The sequence below is a fragment of the Oncorhynchus keta genome, chromosome 12 (assembly GCF_023373465.1).
Source record: "Oncorhynchus keta strain PuntledgeMale-10-30-2019 chromosome 12, Oket_V2, whole genome shotgun sequence".
NCBI classification, from domain to species: domain Eukaryota; kingdom Metazoa; phylum Chordata; class Actinopteri; order Salmoniformes; family Salmonidae; genus Oncorhynchus; species Oncorhynchus keta.
In genome coordinates, this window is record NC_068432.1 from 31,288,069 (window position 1) to 31,306,098 (window position 18,030).

The window sequence follows — 18,030 nt, forward strand, 5'->3', positions numbered from 1 at the left end:
ACATTTAAGTCATTTAGCAGACGCTCTTATCCAGAGCGACTTACAAATTGGTGCATACACCTTATGACAACCAGTGGAACAGCCACTTGCATCTAAATCTTGTTGGGGGAGAAGGATTACCTACCCTTACTTACCCTATCCTAGGTATTCCTTGAAGAGGTGGGGTTTCAGGTGTCTCCGGAAGGTGGTGATTGACTCCGCTGTCCTGGCGTCGTGAGGGAGTTTGTTCCACCATTGGGGGCCAGAGCAGCGAACAGTTTTGACTGGGCTGAGCGGGAACTGTACTTCCTCAGTGGTAGGGAGGCGAGCAGGCCAGAGGTGGATGAACGCAGTGCCCTTGTTTGGGTGTAGGGCCTGATCAGAGCCTGGAGGTACTGAGGTGCCGTTCCCCTCACAGCTCCGTAGGCGAGCACCATGGTCTTGTAGCGGATGCGAGCTTCAACTGGAAGCCAGTGGAGAGAGCGGAGGAGCGGGGTGACGTGAGAGAACTTGGGAAGGTTGAACACCAGACGGGCTGCGGCGTTCTGGATGAGTTGTAGGGGTTTAATGGCACAGGCAGGGAGCCCAGCCAACAGCGAGTTGCAGTAATCAAGACGGGAGATGACAAGTGCCTGGATTAGGACCTGCGCCGCTTCCTGTGTGAGGCAGGGTCGTACTCTGCGGATGTTGTAGAGCATGAACCTACAGGAACGGGACACCGCCTTGATGTTAGTTGAGAACGTCAGGGTGTTGTCCAGGATCACGCCAAGGTTCTTAGCGCTCTGGGAGGAGGACACAATGGAGTTGTCAACCGTGATGGCGAGATCATGGAACGGGCAGTCCTTCCCCGGGAGGAAGAGGAGCTCCGTCTTGCTGAGGTTCAGCTTGAGGTGGTGATCCGTCATCCACACTGATATGTCTGCCAGACATGCAGAGATGCGATTCGCCACCTGGTCATCAGAAGGGGGAAAGGAGAAGATTAATTGTGTGTCGTCTGCATAGCAATGATAGGAGAGACCATGTGAGGTTATGACAGAGCCAAGTGACTTGGTGTATAGCGAGAATAAGAGAGGGCCTAGAACAGAGCCCTGGGGGACACCAGTGGTGAGAGCGCGTGGTGAGGAGACAGATTCTCGCCACGCCACCTGGTAGGAGCGACCTGTCAGGTAGGACGCAATCCAAGCGTGGGCCGCGCCGGAGATGCCCAACTCGGAGAGGGTGGAGAGGAGGATCTGATGGTTCACAGTATCGAAGGCAGCCGATAGGTCTAGAAGGATGAGAGCAGAGGAGAGAGAGTTAGCTTTAGCAGTGCGGAGCGCCTCCGTGATACAGAGAAGAGCAGTCTCAGTTGAATGACTAGTCTTGAAACCTGACTGATTTGGATCAAGAAGGTCATTCTGAGAGAGATAGCGGTAGAGCTGGCCAAGGACGGCACGCTCAAGAGTTTTGGAGAGAAAAGAGAGAAGGGATACTGGTCTGTAGTTGTTGACATCGGAGGGATCGAGTGTAGGTTTTTTCAGAAGGGGTGCAACTCTCGCTCTCTTGAAGACGGGAGGGACGTAGCCAGCGGTCAGGGATGAGTTGATGAGCGAGGTGAGGTAAGGGAGAAGGTCTCCGGAAATGGTCTGGAGAAGAGAGGAGGGGATAGGGTCAAGCGGGCAGGTTGTTGGGCGGCCGGCCGTCACAAGACGCGAGATTTCATCTGGAGAGAGAGGGGAGAAAGAGGTCAGAGCATAGGGTAGGGCAGTGTGAGCAGAACCAGCGGTGTCGTTTGACTCAGCAACGAGGATCGGATGTCATCGACCTTCTTTTCAAAATGGTTGACGAAGTCATCTGCAGAGAGGGAGGAGAGGGGGGAAGGATTCAGGAGGGAGGAGAAGGTGGCAAAGAGCTTCCTAGGGTTAGAGGCAGATGCTTGGAACTTAGAATGGCAGAAAGTGGCTTTAGCAGCAGAGACAGAGGAGGAAAATGTAGAGAGGAGGGAGGAAAGGATGCCAGGTCCGCAGGGAGGCGAGTTTTCTCCATTTCCGCTCTCGGCTGCCCGGAGCCCTGTTCCAGAGCTCGCAATGAGTCGTCGAGCCACGGAGCGGGGAGGAGGACCGAGCCGGCCTGGAGGATAGGGGACATAGGGAGTCAAAGGATGCAGTAAGGGAGGAGAGGAGGGTTGAGGAGGCAGAATCAGAGATAGGTTGAGAAAGTTTGAGCAGAGGGAAGAGAAGATAGGATGGAAGAGGAGAGAGTAGTGGGGGAGAGAGAGCGAAGGTTGGGACGGCGCGATACCATCCGAGTAGGGGCAGTGTGGAAGTGTTGGATGAGAGCGAGAGGGAAAAGGATACAAGGTAGTGGTCGGAGACTTGGAGGGAGTTGCAATGAGGTTAGTGGAAGAACAGCATCTAGTAAAGATGAGGTCAGCGTATTGCCTGCCTTGTGAGTAGGGGGAAGGTGAGAGGGTGAGGTCAAAAGAGGAGAGGAGTGGAAAGAAGGAGGCAGAGAGGAATGAGTCAAAGGTAGACGTGGGGAGGTTAAAGTCGCCCAGAACTGTGAGAGGTGAGCCGTCCTCAGGAAAGGAGCTTATCAAGGCATCAAGCTCATTGATGAACTCTCCAAGGGAACCTGGAGGGCGATAAATGATAAGGATGTTAAGTTTGAAAGGGCTGGTAACTGTGACAGCATGGAATTCAAAGGAGGCAATAGACAGATGGGTAAGGGGAGAAAGAGAGAAAGACCACTTGGGAGAGATGAGGATCCCGGTGCCACCACCCCGCTGACCAGAAGCCTCGGGTGTGCGAGAACACGTGGGCGGACGAGGAGAGAGCAGTAGGAGTAGCAGTGTTATCTGTGGTGATCCATGTTTCCGTCAGTGCCAAGAAGTCAAGGGACTGAGGGAGGCATAGGCTGAGATGAACTCTGCCTTGTTGGCCGCAGATTGGCAGTTCCAGAGGCTACCGGAGACCTGGAACTCCACGGTCGTACGCGCTGGGACCACCAGGTTAGGTGGTCGCGCCACGCGGTGTGGAGCGTTTGTATGGTCTGTGCAGAGAGGAGAGAACAGGGATAGACAGACACATAGTTGACAGGCTACAGAAAAGGCTACGCTAATGCAAGGAAATTGGAATGACAAGCGGACTACACGTCTCGAATGTTCAGAAAGTTAGGCTTACGTAGCAAGAATCTTATTGACTAAAATGATTAAAATGATACAGTACTGCTAAAGTAGGCTAGCTGGCAGTAGCTGCGTTGTTGACACTACACTAATCAAGTCGTTCCGTGAGTGTAATAATTTCTACAGTGCTGCTATTCGGGGGCTAGCTGGCTAGCTAGCAGTGTTGTTTACGTTACGTTGAGTTAAAAGAACGACAATAGCTGGCTAGCGAACCTCAGTGAATTAAGATAATCACTCCAAGGCTACACACACTAAACTACACAATTATCTTGGAAACAAAGACAGCTATGTAGCTAGCTAACACTGAACTAATCAAGTCGTAGAAGGAGTGAATAGCACTACAGTGATGCTAATCTGTGTGCGTTAGCTACGTTGCTAGCTCCTGGGCGAATAGCAGTGAAGGCCACGCTAGGGCGACGAAATACGAAATACGATAATTATGCACTATCTCTGATACAAGGACGGCTATGTAGCTAGCTAAGAAGAATGCTAAGATTATGTAGCTAGCTAACAGTAAACTAACAAGTCGTACAGTTGAGTGAATAGCACTACAGTGATGCTAATCTGTGTGCGTTAGCTAGCGTTAGCTAGCTCCTGGGCGAATAGCAGTGAAGGCTACGTTAGGGCAACGAAATACTAATTATGCAATTATCTCTGATACAAGGACGGCTATGCTAAGAAGAATTGCTAAGATTAGACAAATCAACCGTTGTACTATAATGAAATGTAATGAAAAAGTTATACAACCTGCAGAGCGAAGTGCGAATGCGACCGCTCGCTCAACCGGAACCGGAAGCCCGAATCACTGCGACTTGTATGCTCTAGTCGGCTGGCCCTCGCTACATATTCGTCGCCAGACCCACTGGCTCCAGGTCATCTACAAGTCCATGCTAGGCTCCGCCTTATCTCAGCTCACTGGCTCGATGGCAACACCCATCCATAGCACGCGCTCAGCAGGTGTATCTCACTGATCATCCCTAAAGCCAACACCTCATTTGGGCCGCCTTTACGTTCCAGTACTCTGCTGCCTGTGACTGGAACGAACTGCAAAATCGCTGAAGCTGGAGACTTTTATCTCCCTCACCAACTTCAAACATCAGCTATCTGAGCAGCTAACCGATCACTGCAGCTGTACATAGTCTATTGGTAAATAGCCCACCCATTTTCACCTACCTCATCCCCATACTGTTTTTATTTATTTACTTTTCTGCTCTTTGCACACCAATATCTCTACCTGTACATGACCATCTGATCATTTATCACTCCAGTGTTAATCTGCAAAATTGTAATTATTCGCCTACCTCCTCATGCCTTTTGCACACATTATATATAGATTCCCCTTTTTCTACTGTGTTATTGACTTGTTTACTCCATGTGTAACTCTGTGTTGTCTGTTCACACTGCTATGCTTTATCTTGGCCAAGTCGCAGTTGCAAATGAGAACTTGTTCTCAACTAGCCTACCTGGTTAAATAAAGGTGAAATAAAATTTAAAAAAAATAAAAACTATCAGGACCTCAGCACTGTTTATCATCTGTCAAGGTGGGGCTATAATGCCTGTACTGTATACAGTATAAACACAACACTTCAACCAAATTATAACATTGTTCATTGGGTCTACATTAATTAGGTTAAATGTTTAAAAATCATTGACCTGTCAGTTATTCATGTTAGGCTATTACATAAGCTATAAAGTGTGTGTGTGTGTGTGTGTGTGTGTGTGTGTGTGTGTGTGTGTGTGTGTGTGTGTGTGTGTGTGTGTGTGTGTGTGTGTGTGTGTGTGTGTGTGTGTGTGTGTGTGTGTGTGTGTGTGTGTGTGTGTACGAGGGGTGATAAATGCCATAAATGAACCGTTGAACATGTGAACATCTGCATGGGTGCTGTCTGAATCGCTGTGTCTCCAGCTCGCCTTGCTTCCCACTGGTCCCAATGATCACTCGGCTACGCATGCCTCTCCCTAATGTCAATATGTCTTGTCCATTGCTGTTTTGGTTAGTGATTATTGTCTTATTTCACTGTAGAGCCTCAGCCCTGCTCAATATGCCTTAGCTAGCCCTTTTGTTTCACCTCCCACACATGCGGTGACCTCACCTGGTCTAAATGATGTCTCTAGAGACAAAACCCCTCTCATCGTTACTCAGTGCCTAGGTTAACCTCCACTGTATTCACATCCTACCATACCCTTGTCTGTACATTACGCCCAGAAACCTGCTCATTTTACTCTCTGTTCCGAACACACTAGACGGCCAGTAATTATAGCCTTTAGCCGTACCCGCATCCTACTCATCCTCTGTTTCTCTGGTGATGTAGAGGTTAATCCAGGCCCTGCAGTGCCTAGCTCCACTCCCATTCCCGAGGCGCTCTCATTTGTTGACTTCTGTAACTGTAAAAGCCTTGGTTTCATACATGTTACTACTAGAAGCCTCCTCCCTAAGTTGTTGCTTTAGCACTCTGCCAATCCGGATGTCTGAATCCTGGCTTGGGAAGGCCACCAAAAATCCTGAAATTTCCATCCTTAACTATAACATTTTCCGACAAGATAGAACTGCCAAAGTGGGCGGAGTTGCAATCTACTGCAGAGATAGCCTGCAGAGTTCTATCATACTATCCAGGTCTGTGCCCAAACAATTTGAGCTTCTACTTCTAAGAATCCACCTTTCCAGAAACAAGACTCTCACCATTGCCGCTTATTATAGACCACCTTCTGCCTCCAGCTGTGCCCTGGACACCATATGTGAATAGATTTCCCCCCATCTATCTTCAGAGCTTGTACTGTTAGGTGACCTAAACTGGAGCGTTTAAGGAGCGTTATTTTTTCTTCCTTCCGTGAGTAAATGTGTTCTCTTTTGTCGTGGGCGTTTATTTGGTATTGTACCTGACCCTATTGTTGTGGACTTGCCTATTAAAAGATCCTACTTGGACATCTCTGCTCTCATGCGCTTGACTCCTTCACCTACCTCCTAATACAATAATGCAACAATAAAGCTCTTGGTTCACTCCAGACCTGGCTGCCCTTGACCAGCACAAAACATCCTGTGGCATACTGCATTAGCATTGAATAGCCCCCTAAGATATGCAACTTTTTCAGGGAAGTTAGGAACCAATATACACAGGCAGTTAGGAAAGTGAAGGCTAGCTTTTTCAAACAGAAATTTGAATCCTGTAGCACAAACTCAAAAAAGTTCTGGGACACTGTAAAGTCCATGGAGAATAAGAACACCTACTCTCAGCTGCCCACTGCACTAAGGCTAGGAATCACTGTCACTACCGATAAATCCACAATAATTGAGAATTTCAATTTAAAACATTCTGCGGCTGGCCATGCTTACCACCTGGCTACCCTTACCCCGGTCAACGGCCCTGCACCCCCACAGCAACTTGCCCAAACCTCCTCCATTTCTCCTTCACCCAAATCCAGGTAGCTGATGTTCTGAAAGAGTTGCAATATCTGGAACCTACAAATCAGCTGGGCTAGACAATCTGGACCCTCTCTTTCTAAAATTATCCACCACAATTGTGGCAACCCCTATTACTAGCCTGTTCAACCTCTCTTTCGTATTGTCTGAGATCTCCAAAGATTGGAAAGCTGCCACGGTCATCCCCCTTTTCAAAGGGGTAGACACTCTAGACCCAAACTGTTAAGGTCTTCAAAAAAGCCAAGTTAACAAACAGATCACCGACCATTTTGAATCCCACCGTACCTTCTCCGCTATGCAATCTGATTTCAAGCTGATCATAGGTGCACCTCAACCACGCTCAAGGTCCTAAATGATATCATAACCGCAATCGATAAAAGACAATACTGTGCAGCCGTATTCATCGACTTGGCTTCTCAAATTACTGCTTCGCCTGGTTCACCAACTACTTCCCAGACAGAGTTCAGTGTGTCAAATCGGAGGGCCTGTTGTCCGGACCTCTGGAAGTCTCTATGGGGATGCCACAGGGTTCAATTCTGGGCCGACTCTTTTCTCTGTATACATCAATGATGTCACTCTTGCTGCTGGTGATTGCTGCTTCTTTGGACACTTTTAACTAACCTCCAAACGAGCTTCAATGCCATACAACTCTCATTCTGTGGCCTCAACTGCTCTTCAAACGCAAGTAAAACTAAATGCATGCTCTTCAACTGATCGTTGCCCACACCTGCCCGCCCATCCAGCATCACTACTCTGGACGGTTCTGACTTAGAATATGTGGACAATTGCAAATACCTAGGTGTCTGGTTATACTGTAAACTCTCCTTCCAGACTGACATTAAGCATCTCCAATCGAAAATTAAATCTAGAATCGGCTTCCGATTTCGCAACAAAGCCTCCTTCACTCATGCTGCCAAACATACCCTCCTAAAACTGACCATCCTACCGATCCTTGACTTCGGCAATGTCATTTACAAAATAGCATCCAACACTCTACTCAGCAAATTGGATGCAGTCTATCACAGTGCCATCCGTTTTGTCACCAAAGCCCCATATACTTCCCACCACTGCGACCTATATGCTATCATTGGCTGGCCCACGAGCCAGCCAACGAAAGCCCCGCCTTATCTCAGCTCACTGGTCACCATAGCAGCACCCACCTGTATCACTCGCTCCAGCAGGGATATTTCACTGGTCACCCCCAAAGCCTATTCCTCCTTTGGCCACCTTTCCTTCCAGTTCTCTGCTGCCAATGACTGGAACGAATTGCAAAAATCACTGAAGCTGGAGACTCATATCTCCCTCACTAACTTTAAACATCAGCTGTCAGAGCAGCTCACAGATCATTTCACCAGTACATAGCCCATCTGCAAATAGCCCATCCACCTACCTCGTCCTTATATTGTTATTTTCTTCTTCCCTTTGCACCCCAGTATCTCTACTTGCACATTCATCTTCTGCGCATCTATTACTCCAGTGTTTAATTGCTAAATTGTAATTACTTCGCTACTACAGCCTTACCTCCCTAATGTTACCTCATTTGCACACACTGTATATAGATTTTTTCTATTGTGTTATTGACTGTAACCTTGTTTATTCCATGTGTAACTCTTTGTTGTTGTTTTTTGTCACACTGCTTGCTTTATCTTGGTCAGGTCGCAGTTGTAAATGAGAACTTGTTCTCAGCTGGCCTACCTAGTTAAATGAAGGTGAAATAAAAAATAAAAAATAATTTTAAAAAGTGGGAACATATAGCAACATTCAATCAGACTTGTGAGTTAAAACATGTTTGAATCTTTCTCCTTCTTGGTGTCTTCACATATATGGACACAGTTATTTTTGGAGGATTGAGCTTTATGAGCTCCTTTTTGGTGGAAGACCAATAGAAACCATAGTTAAATAAAGAGTGAAATTACATTTTCAGAGAAGTGTGTGTTGTCTTGAATGTTTGCATGTGTGTGTTTGTGTGTGTTTGTGTGTATGTATGTGTGTGTATGAGGGGTGATAAATGCCACAAATGAACCGTTGAACGTGTGAACACGTGAATGTGTGAAAGTGTATTTTTTTTACTTGAAAGTGTGACTTGTACGCCAGCAATCCCAGTTGATTGGTGTGTGTCACCAGCAAAGCACCCCCACACTATAGCACCTCCTCCTCCATGCATCACAGTGGGAACTACACATGCAGAGATCATGTGTTCACTTACTCTGCGTCTCACAAAGACATGGCGGTTGGAACCAAAAATCTCCAGTTTCGACTCTACAGACCAAAGGACAGATTTCCACCAGTCTAATGTCCATTGCTCGTGTTTCTTGGCCCAAGCAAGTCCTTTAGTAGTGGTTTCTTTGCAGCAATTCGACCATGAAGGCCTGATTCACACAGTCTCCTCTGAACAGTTGATGTTGAGATGTGTCTGAGAGGTTAAGCATTTATTTTGGCTGCAAATTCTGAGGTTGGTTACTCTAATGACCTTATACATTGCAGCAGAGGTAACTCTGGGACTTCCTTTCCCGTGGTGGTCCTCATGAGAGACAGTTTTATCATAGAGCTTGAAGGTTTTTGTGACTGCACTTGAAGAAACTTTCAAAGTTATTGAAATGTTCCAGATTGACTATCCTTCATGTCTGAAAGTAATGATGGACTGCAGTTTCTTTTAGCTTATTTGAGCTGTTCATGCCATAATATGGAATTGGTATTTTACCAAATAGGGCTATCTTCTGTATACCACCTCTAACTTGTCACAACACAAATGATTGCCTCAAACGCATTAAGAAGGAAGGAAATTACACAAATGAACCTTTAACAAGGCACACCTGTTAATTGAAATGCATTCCAGACCTCATGAAGTTGGTTGAGAGAATGCCAAGAGTGTGCAAAGCTGTCATCAAGGCAAAAGGAGATAACTTTGAAGAATCTAAAATCAAAAATAAATGTTGATTTGTTTAACACTTTTTGGTTACTACATGATTCCATATGTGTTATTTAATAGTTTTGCTGTCTTCACTGTTATTTTACAATGTAGTAAAAATAAAGAAAACCCATTGAATGAGTAGGTGTGTCAAACCTTTGACTGGTACTGTACATAGTGAACTCGTACATATTGTAAATATGAAAATAGAATACAGTCATTTAGAAATGTGACCAATCGCTTGCATGTCAATATCAGACTGGGAAGAATTGACGTTTGTGACATCCCCCTATCTGCAAGCGTAACCAATGGCATTCCGCCTTATTGATAATGTAGGTACATTCAACCAACCAATAGAAATACATAAACATTGAACACATATCTCTAAAATGTCAAGTGGAAACACAACATGCATAACTGAAGCTTATACTTTTATAACATATCTCTCTTATAGTGTTATGCATGACTGATTTTATTCCCTGTCATCATCCAGGTATTTGCAGAAAGTTAACTTATTCCTATTTTATGAAAAACCCATTTAAGTTCTCAAATTAGTTATATCCATTTAACACTGCTCGACGAAATCATCAATGTAATAATACTTGAATTTCTAATCCCAAATTAGCAACTGAAATATATCAGGATACTCTTTGATTTGGCATTTGTTTCTCAACAAAACATGTTCATTTACCGAGCTGGATGCACATGACTCAGATTAACAAAGACTCTCCAACCAAACCAATCACTTCGATGCAAACAACAGTCACACTGTCCTCTGAGACAGAAGATGTGCACCAAAGGACTGTGCCGTCTCCTTATCAACGAGGGTCACCAAGCCCACCTATCACAAAGCTTTAAAGCTGAGGAGAACAGGGCTTAGATCTCCACGTGTGATGTGCACCTGCTCCTGCACAGGGAAGCTATTTTCTTTGAGACGGTCCCCATGGTCCCTCATTCATCAGTGGCAGCATGGGTTGAAACCACGGCCGCCTCGGACACCGTGGCCTTAACAGAAACAGTCACGCCTTATAATTTCCTTGAGATGATCCCCAATGCAGGAATCCAAAGGCATTTATGTTGTTGGTTTGCTATGGCACATATCTCTCTCTAAGGCAGAGCTGGGAATGGTGTGGGCTTATTAACTAGCAGGTTGTGGACTCCAAATGATGTGCTGGAAGACTTTATTCATCATTGTGTGTGTGTGTGTGTGTGTGTGTGTGTGTGTGTGTGTGTGTGTGTGTGTGTGTGTGTGTGTGTGTGTGTGTGTGTGTGTGTGTGTGTGTGTGTGTGTGTGTGTGTGTGTGTGTGTGTGTGTGTGTGTGTGTGTGTGTGTGTCCTCAGATTTGACCTGTTTTATATTTTTCAGATGTTAAATCAATTGCTAAACTTATTTTTAAGCCCACATTTTATCATGATTATTTATTTAAAGATCTGTCAGTAAGTGGTTCCTTCTGAGGTGCACCATGGAGCAAAGATATGCTAGACAGGATGTTAGATACTCTAGTGTGTGCAGATAGTATCATCAGTGGAGGAGGAAAGAAATGGTCAATGGACACGCAACATTTGATTTGATTTTAGCTGCCGGTGATGGCAGGACTGTTTTTATGTTGGAGGTATGTTTGTAAATGAATTTGTTCAAGCTATGTAGTCTATTCCTTCTTGATTAATAAATCAAATTAAAATGTTTTATTGTTTCTCTGTAATACAACCTGCAGAGGCTGAGGAGATTTCTGATGCTATTAGCATCATTGCTAAGACAAATTGACCTACAGGGGTTTCTTACAGGGTTCAAATTGTCAGAACCTTTCACTATGCATAGATCAGATGAAAGTGACAAGCCCAGTCAGACAGACAGGTTGTCAATATTCAATGAGTCCAGAGTCACATTTAATGAAAGGTAACTGACAGACAGTGTGAAGGGGTGGCTGCTCTGCTTATTCACATATGATGCAATTCCAGGAGAAAAAAGTTAGCCACTCCACATACACACACAAATGCAGGCATGTGAGCCCACATGCACAAATCTCAAGTGGGTTTTGTGTAAGCCTAGGCGGTTTCCATAAGAACAAATGTAAGTATTTCTACTAATGTCGATAGTGTAAGGGGTGCGTAATTGGTGGCAGGGAAGTCAGACACAGGAGAACAGAACTAGTTAATAGCCGGAGCAGCTTAATAGCAAAACCAACGGCATAAAAAAATAACCAACATGATTGGTGATGCCAACTGCCGAACACCGCCCGAACAAGGAGAGGAACCGACTTCGGGGGAAGTTGTGACAGTAGTCCCCCTGGACGCGCGGCTCCAGCAGCGCGCCGTCACCGACGGTGGAACTCCTTCTGCATTGAAGGGTCCAACACATCCTCCACCGGAACCCAGCATCTCTGCTCCGGACCGTACCCCTCCCAGTCCACGAGGTAGTGAAGGCCCCTCGCCCGACGCCTCGAATACCATACTGTTTGGATTGAATGGAGTACGCCAGGGCCCCCTCGATGTTCAGAGGGGCGGAGGAACCTCCAGCACCTCAGACTCCTGGAGTGGGCCAGCCACCACCGGCCTGAGGAGAGACACATGGAACGAGGGGTTAATACGGTAATCGGGGAAGCTGTAACTTGTAACTCACCTCGTTCAGGGGCAGGTTTCGGGTCGAGAGCCAGACCCGGTCCCCGGGGCGAACACCAGGGCCTCACTGCGGTGACGGTCTGCGCTGGCTTTCTGGCGCAGCACGGCGCGCTGAAGGTGAACATGAGAGGCGTCCCATGTCTCCTCCGCACGCCGGAACCAGTCTTCCACCGCAGGAGCCTCGGTCTGACTCTGATGACAAGAAGCCAGAACCGGCTGATACCCCAGTATGCACTGGAAGGGGGAGAGGTTAGTGGAGGAGTGGCGGAGCAAGTTCTGGGCCATCTCTGCCCAGGGCACGAACGCCGCACACTCCCCCGGCCGGTCCTGGCAATAAGACCTCAGAAACCTACCCACATCCTGGTTAACTCTCTCCACCTGCCCATTACTCTCGGGGTGAAAACCCGAGGAAAGGCTGATCGAGACACCCAGACGTTCCATGAACGCCCTCCAGACCCTCGAAGTGAACTGGGGACCCGATCAGACACTATGTCCTCAGGCACCCCGTAGTGCCGGAAGATGTGTGTAAACAAGGCCTCCGCAGTCTGTAGGGCCGTAGGGAGACCGGGCAGAGGGAGGAGATGGCAGGACACAGGAAAATGGTCCACCACAACCAGGATTGTGGTGGTACCCTGTGAGGAAGGAAATCCACCGACAGGTGCGACCACGCCCGTTGTGGAACGGATAAGGGGCTTACCTCTAGGCAGGTGCCTAGCAGCCTTACACTGGGCACACACCGAGCAGGAGAGAACATAAACCCTCACATCCATAGCCAAAGTGGGCCGCCAGTACTTCCCACTCAGACAGTGCATCATCCGACCGATGCCTGGATGACCAGAGGAGGGTGACGTGGGGGCCCAATAGATCAGCCGGTCACGGACAGCAGTCAGAACGTACAGACGCTCAGCGGGACACTGGAGGGGAGTGGGCTCTGCACGTAGCACCTGCTCAATGTCCGCGTCCAGCTCCCACACTACCGGCACCACCAGGCAGGAGGCCGGTAGTATGGGGGTGGGATCCATGGGCCGCTCCTCTGTGTCATACAGCCAGGACAGTGCGTCTGCATTAGCGTTCTGGGAACCTGGTCTGTAAAAAAGGGTGAAAACAAAACGGGTGAAAAACATGGCCCACCTTGCCTTGCGAGGGTTCAGTCTCCTAGCAGCCCGGATGTACTCCAGATTGCGGTCATCAGTCCAGATGAGAAAAGGGCCCCTCAAATGTATAGCCCACTCAAACCAATGTCTCCACGCCTTCAAATCTTTGATGACAGCCAACAGCTCCCGGTCTCCCACGTCATTGTTTCGCTCCACCGGGCTGAGTTTCCTCACGAAGATGGCACGGCTCCCATCCCAGCCTCCGACGCATCCACCTCCACTATGAACGCCAAAGAGGATCTGGATGGGCCAGCACGGGAGCTGAGGTTAGCAGAGCCCTCAGGTGACCAAAAGCCCTGTTGATCGGCATACCCTAGAAACCGCTGCACCTCCTTTACCGTGGTGAGAGTCGGCCAATTACGCACGGCTGAAATGCTGTCACTCTCCATCTCCACCCTGAGGTGGAAATGCGGTACCTTAGGAAAGAGACAGACTTTTAGATGAACAGGCATTTCTCAGCCTTGACGTACAGGTCATGCTCCAACAGATGACCAAGCACCCTGCGCACCAGGGACACATGCTCGGCGCGTGTAGTGGAGTATATCAGAATGTCATCAATATACACCACTACACCCAACGAGTGCATTTCCCTGAAAATCTAGTCTACAAAGGCTTGGAAGACTGATGGAGTATTCATCAACCCGTACGGCATGACGAGGTACTCATAATGCACTGAGGTAGTCCTAAAAGCTGTCTTCCACTCGTCTCCCTCCCGGATACGCACCAGGTTGTAAGCGCTCCTGAGATCTAGTTTGGTGATGAAGCACACCCCGTGCATTGACTCAATCGCTGTGGCTATGAGAGATAGAGGGTAACTGTACCTCACAGTGATCTGGTTTAGACCTTGATAGTCAATACACGGGCGCAGACCTCCCTCCTTCTTCTTCACAAAAAAGAAACCCGAGGTGGCAGGTGAAGTGGAGGACCGAATGTACCCCTGACGTATGTTTCCATAGTCGCCATCTCCGCCTGTGACAGGGGATACACGTGACTCCTGGGAAGTGCACCGTCTACCAGGAGATTTATCGCACAATCCCCCTACGATGGGGTGGTGGTGGAGTCGCCTTCTTTATGGAGAAGGTGAGAGCCAAAACGGCATAATCAGGGGGGATGCACACGGTGGAAACCTGGTCTGGACCTTCCACCGTAGTAGCACCAACGGAAACCCCTAAACATCTCGCCGAGCACTCTCGCGACCACCCCGTAAAAGCCCTCTGCCACGAAACAGTGGGGTCATGACAGGCTAACCATGGTAGGCCTAGCACCACAGGAAACGCAGGAGAGTCAATAAGAAAGAGACTGATTCTCTCTTGTGATCCCCCTGCGTCACCATGCCCAGGGGAGAGGTGGCCTCCCTAATCAACCCTGACCCTAATGGTCGACTGTCTAAGGTGTGAACAGGGAAGGGCACAGCCACGGGAACAATGGGGATCCATAAACTATGGGCGAACGGTCTGTCTATAAAATTCTCAGCCGCGCCTGAATCGATGAGCACCTTATGCTGGGAATGTGAGGAAAATTCAGGAAAAGTGACATACAACAGAGGGCTCTGGGTGAGAATGGTGCCGGCTCACCTGGGGTGACACCAGAGTGCCCTGCCTGCTGCCTCGATCCCCAGAGGAACCCGGCACCAACCGGCAGTGTGACCTCTGCGGCCACAGATGGTGCACGAGACGGAACCTCCTCCGGTCTCCCTGCGCACAGCACCTCCCAGCTCCATGGGCATCGGAGCAGTGGTGCTGGGAGATGGAACCGACAGACCCCGCTATGGACGTCCACGGGTAGCCAGCAGGTAATCCAACCGAATGGACAAGTCCACCAGCTGGTCGAAGGTGAGGAAAACAAGACAAAACAAATGGAAAATAAACAGTGGATCGACGATGGCTAGAAGATTGGTGACGCCGACCGCCGAACGCCGCCCAAACAAGGTGAGGAACCGACTTCGGTGGAAGTCGTGACAGATAGATCAGACCCACTGTGTGTGAACAACTGGATGAGGTAAAGGAGTTAATGAAACGCAAGACCATTGACCAGATTGGCGCATATTCAACAAATCTGATCTAACAAAGTAGATATTCGAAAAATCTGTCATGTTTTATGTATTGTGACAGGTCCACAATGTGCTTACTCAAGTTCGATTTGGATATATTTAGCTGTTTTCGCTGCAAAACATTTTAGAAGTTGACCCTTTTTAGGTTTAGAAGAATATCTCCCATTCGTATAAACTGCTTAGCATCACTAGCAAATAAAAATCAGTGGTGGTAGTCAAAGTCATTATTTTTTACCTTTATTTAACTAGGCAAGTCAGTTAAGAACTCTTACTTTCAATGACGGCCTAGGAACAGTGGATTAACTGCCTGTTCATGGGCAGAACAACAGATGTTTACCTTGTTAGCTCAGGGATTCGATCTTTGATTCTAACATTTTGATTACTAGTCCAACGCTCTAACCACTAACGTGGTTGATTGGTAACTGTCACACCCTGACCTAGTATTCTTTGTTTTTCTTGTTATTTTGGTTAGGTCAGGGTGTGACATAGGTGATGTATGTGTTTCCTGTCTTTGTGTCTATACACCAGATAGGACTGTTTTCGGTTTTCACATTTGTTGTTTTGTAAATTGAAGTGTTCAGTTTGGATTTATTATTATATAAGATGAACACTCACCACGCTGCGCTTTGGTTCTCTCCTTCCCAGGAAGAAAACCGTTACAGAACCACCCACCAGTGGTGACAGGCAGTGGCAGGAGGAGCAGTGCAAACACGACTATTGGACTTGGGAGGGGATACTGGATGGAGATGGACCCTGGACGCAGCCGGGGGAATATCGCTGCCCCAAGGCAGAGCTGGAGACAGCCAAAGCGGAGAGGGGCGGTTTGAGGAGGCAGCACGGAAGCAGGGCTGGAAGCCCGAGAGTCATCCCCCAAAATGTATTGGGGTGGCACACAGGAAGTATGGCCATTCAACCAGGTAAGGTTGGGCAGGCTCGGTGCTCAAGAGCTCCAGTGCGCCTGCACGGTCTGGTCTATCCAGTGCCACCTACACGCACCAGCCCTCCGGTGGCAGGCTTCCTGTGCGTGTCCAGAGCCCAGTACTCCCTGTTCCTCCTCCCTGCACTCGCCCTGAAGTGCGTGTACATGGCCCAGTACCACCAGTGCCGGCACCACGCACCAGGCCTACACTGCGCCTCACCTGTCCAGCGCTGCTAGAGCCTTCCTCCTCTCCAGCGCCGTCAGATTCTCCCGCCTGTCCAGAGCTGCTAGAGCCGCCAGAGCCGCCAGTCTGCAAGGAGCCGCCAGAGCCGCCAGTCTGCAAGGACCCGCCAGAGCTGCCAGTCTGCAAGGTCACACCCTGACCTTAGTATTCTTTGTTTTTTCTTGTTATTTTGGTTAGGTCAGGGTGTGACATGGGTGATGTATGTGTTTTTGTATTGTCTAGGGTTTTTTGTATTTTTATGGGGCTGTTTCTCTTCTAGGTTTATTGTATGTCTAGGGTTGCCTAGATTGGTTCTCAATTAGAGGCAGCTGTCTATCGTTGTCTCTGATTGGGAACCATATTTCGGCAGCCATATTCTGTGGGTACTTTGTGATTGATTGTTTCCGTGTCTGTGTTTGTTTCACCACACGGTACTGTTTCGGTTTTTCACGTTTCGTTTATTGTTTTGTACTGTTTCAGTTTTTCATTAAAATCTACTATGGACACTTAGCACGCTGCATTTTGGTCCGATCCCTCCTACACCTTCCGACGAAGAGAAAGAGGAGGAAATCAGCCGTGACAGTAACGATGACATGAACATGTGTTGGGGTTGACATCCATACAAGAATTATAATCTTACCTCAACATAGTGTGAAATACACATATAGACAATAGGCTAAATTTACTGGGTGGCATTGAGGATATTTTCCCCATGCATTTCCATTGCAATTCCATTGTTTTGGGGGCTAATTCGATTGACCTCTTTACCAAATCTATAGTTGTGTTAAAGATCTCAGTAAGAGTTGACAGTTGACAGACAGCAAAGTAAACTTTTAAGCATGGTTACATTCTATTCTGTTGAGGCTGAATACTGAAATCCCCAGTTTATGATAAATATTTGGTATTTGGTATTTTATTAGGATCCCCATTAGCTGTTGCAAAAGCAGCAGCTACCCTTTCCTGGGGTCCACACAAAACATGAAACATAATTGTATTTTTATTTTACCTAAACTGTGTGAACACATAAATATGTTCCTCTAGGTCTTGCTTTTGTGCTTCATGGTCTTGCTTGATTTGATTTTGTGTAAAGGTGTACAATTATGCAATATTCTGCTCTGCACTAAATATATATACAAAAATATCTAGTTAACAGAAGAAAGGAAGACAAAATAAGGACAAAGAAGGACAGAAGAAAAAGGAAAAGAAAGAGGACAACAAAGTGAAACAGTCAGCACTTCTATTGCAACTTCATATTTCGTCGTCCTAACGTTGTCTACACTGCTATCTGCCCAGCAGCTAGCCAGCTAGCAAATGTCCACCGTCTACCGAATAGCAGCACTGTAGAAACTATTACACTCAACTGAACGACTTGATTAGTGTAGTGTTAGCTAGCTACATAGTTGTCTTTGCTGTCTTCGTATCCAAGATAATTGTGTAGTTTAGAGCGTGTAGTCTTAGAGTGATTATCTTAATTTACCGATGTTAGCTAGCCAGCTATTTGTCGTCCTTAACGTAGGAGACACTGCTAGCTAGCCAACAGCTAGCCAACGTCTACTGAATAGAACTTCCGCACTCAACAACCCGGTCGCATTCCGCTTCG

The 18,030-nt window shown here is 47.5% G+C and overlaps 1 protein-coding gene across 1 annotated transcript in view; it reads right to left on the reverse strand.

Moving 5' to 3' along the window:
* Positions 1 to 18,030, reverse strand: part of LOC127906505 (uncharacterized) — a 140,650-nt gene that overhangs the window by 16,742 nt on the left and 105,878 nt on the right. Inside the window, exon 2 of the mRNA XM_052458723.1 lies at positions 281 to 1,124. Within this exon, the coding sequence (XP_052314683.1) occupies positions 281 to 884 (604 nt within the window). The 5' untranslated portion in view covers positions 885 to 1,124. The remainder of the gene's footprint in view (positions 1 to 280; positions 1,125 to 18,030) is intronic.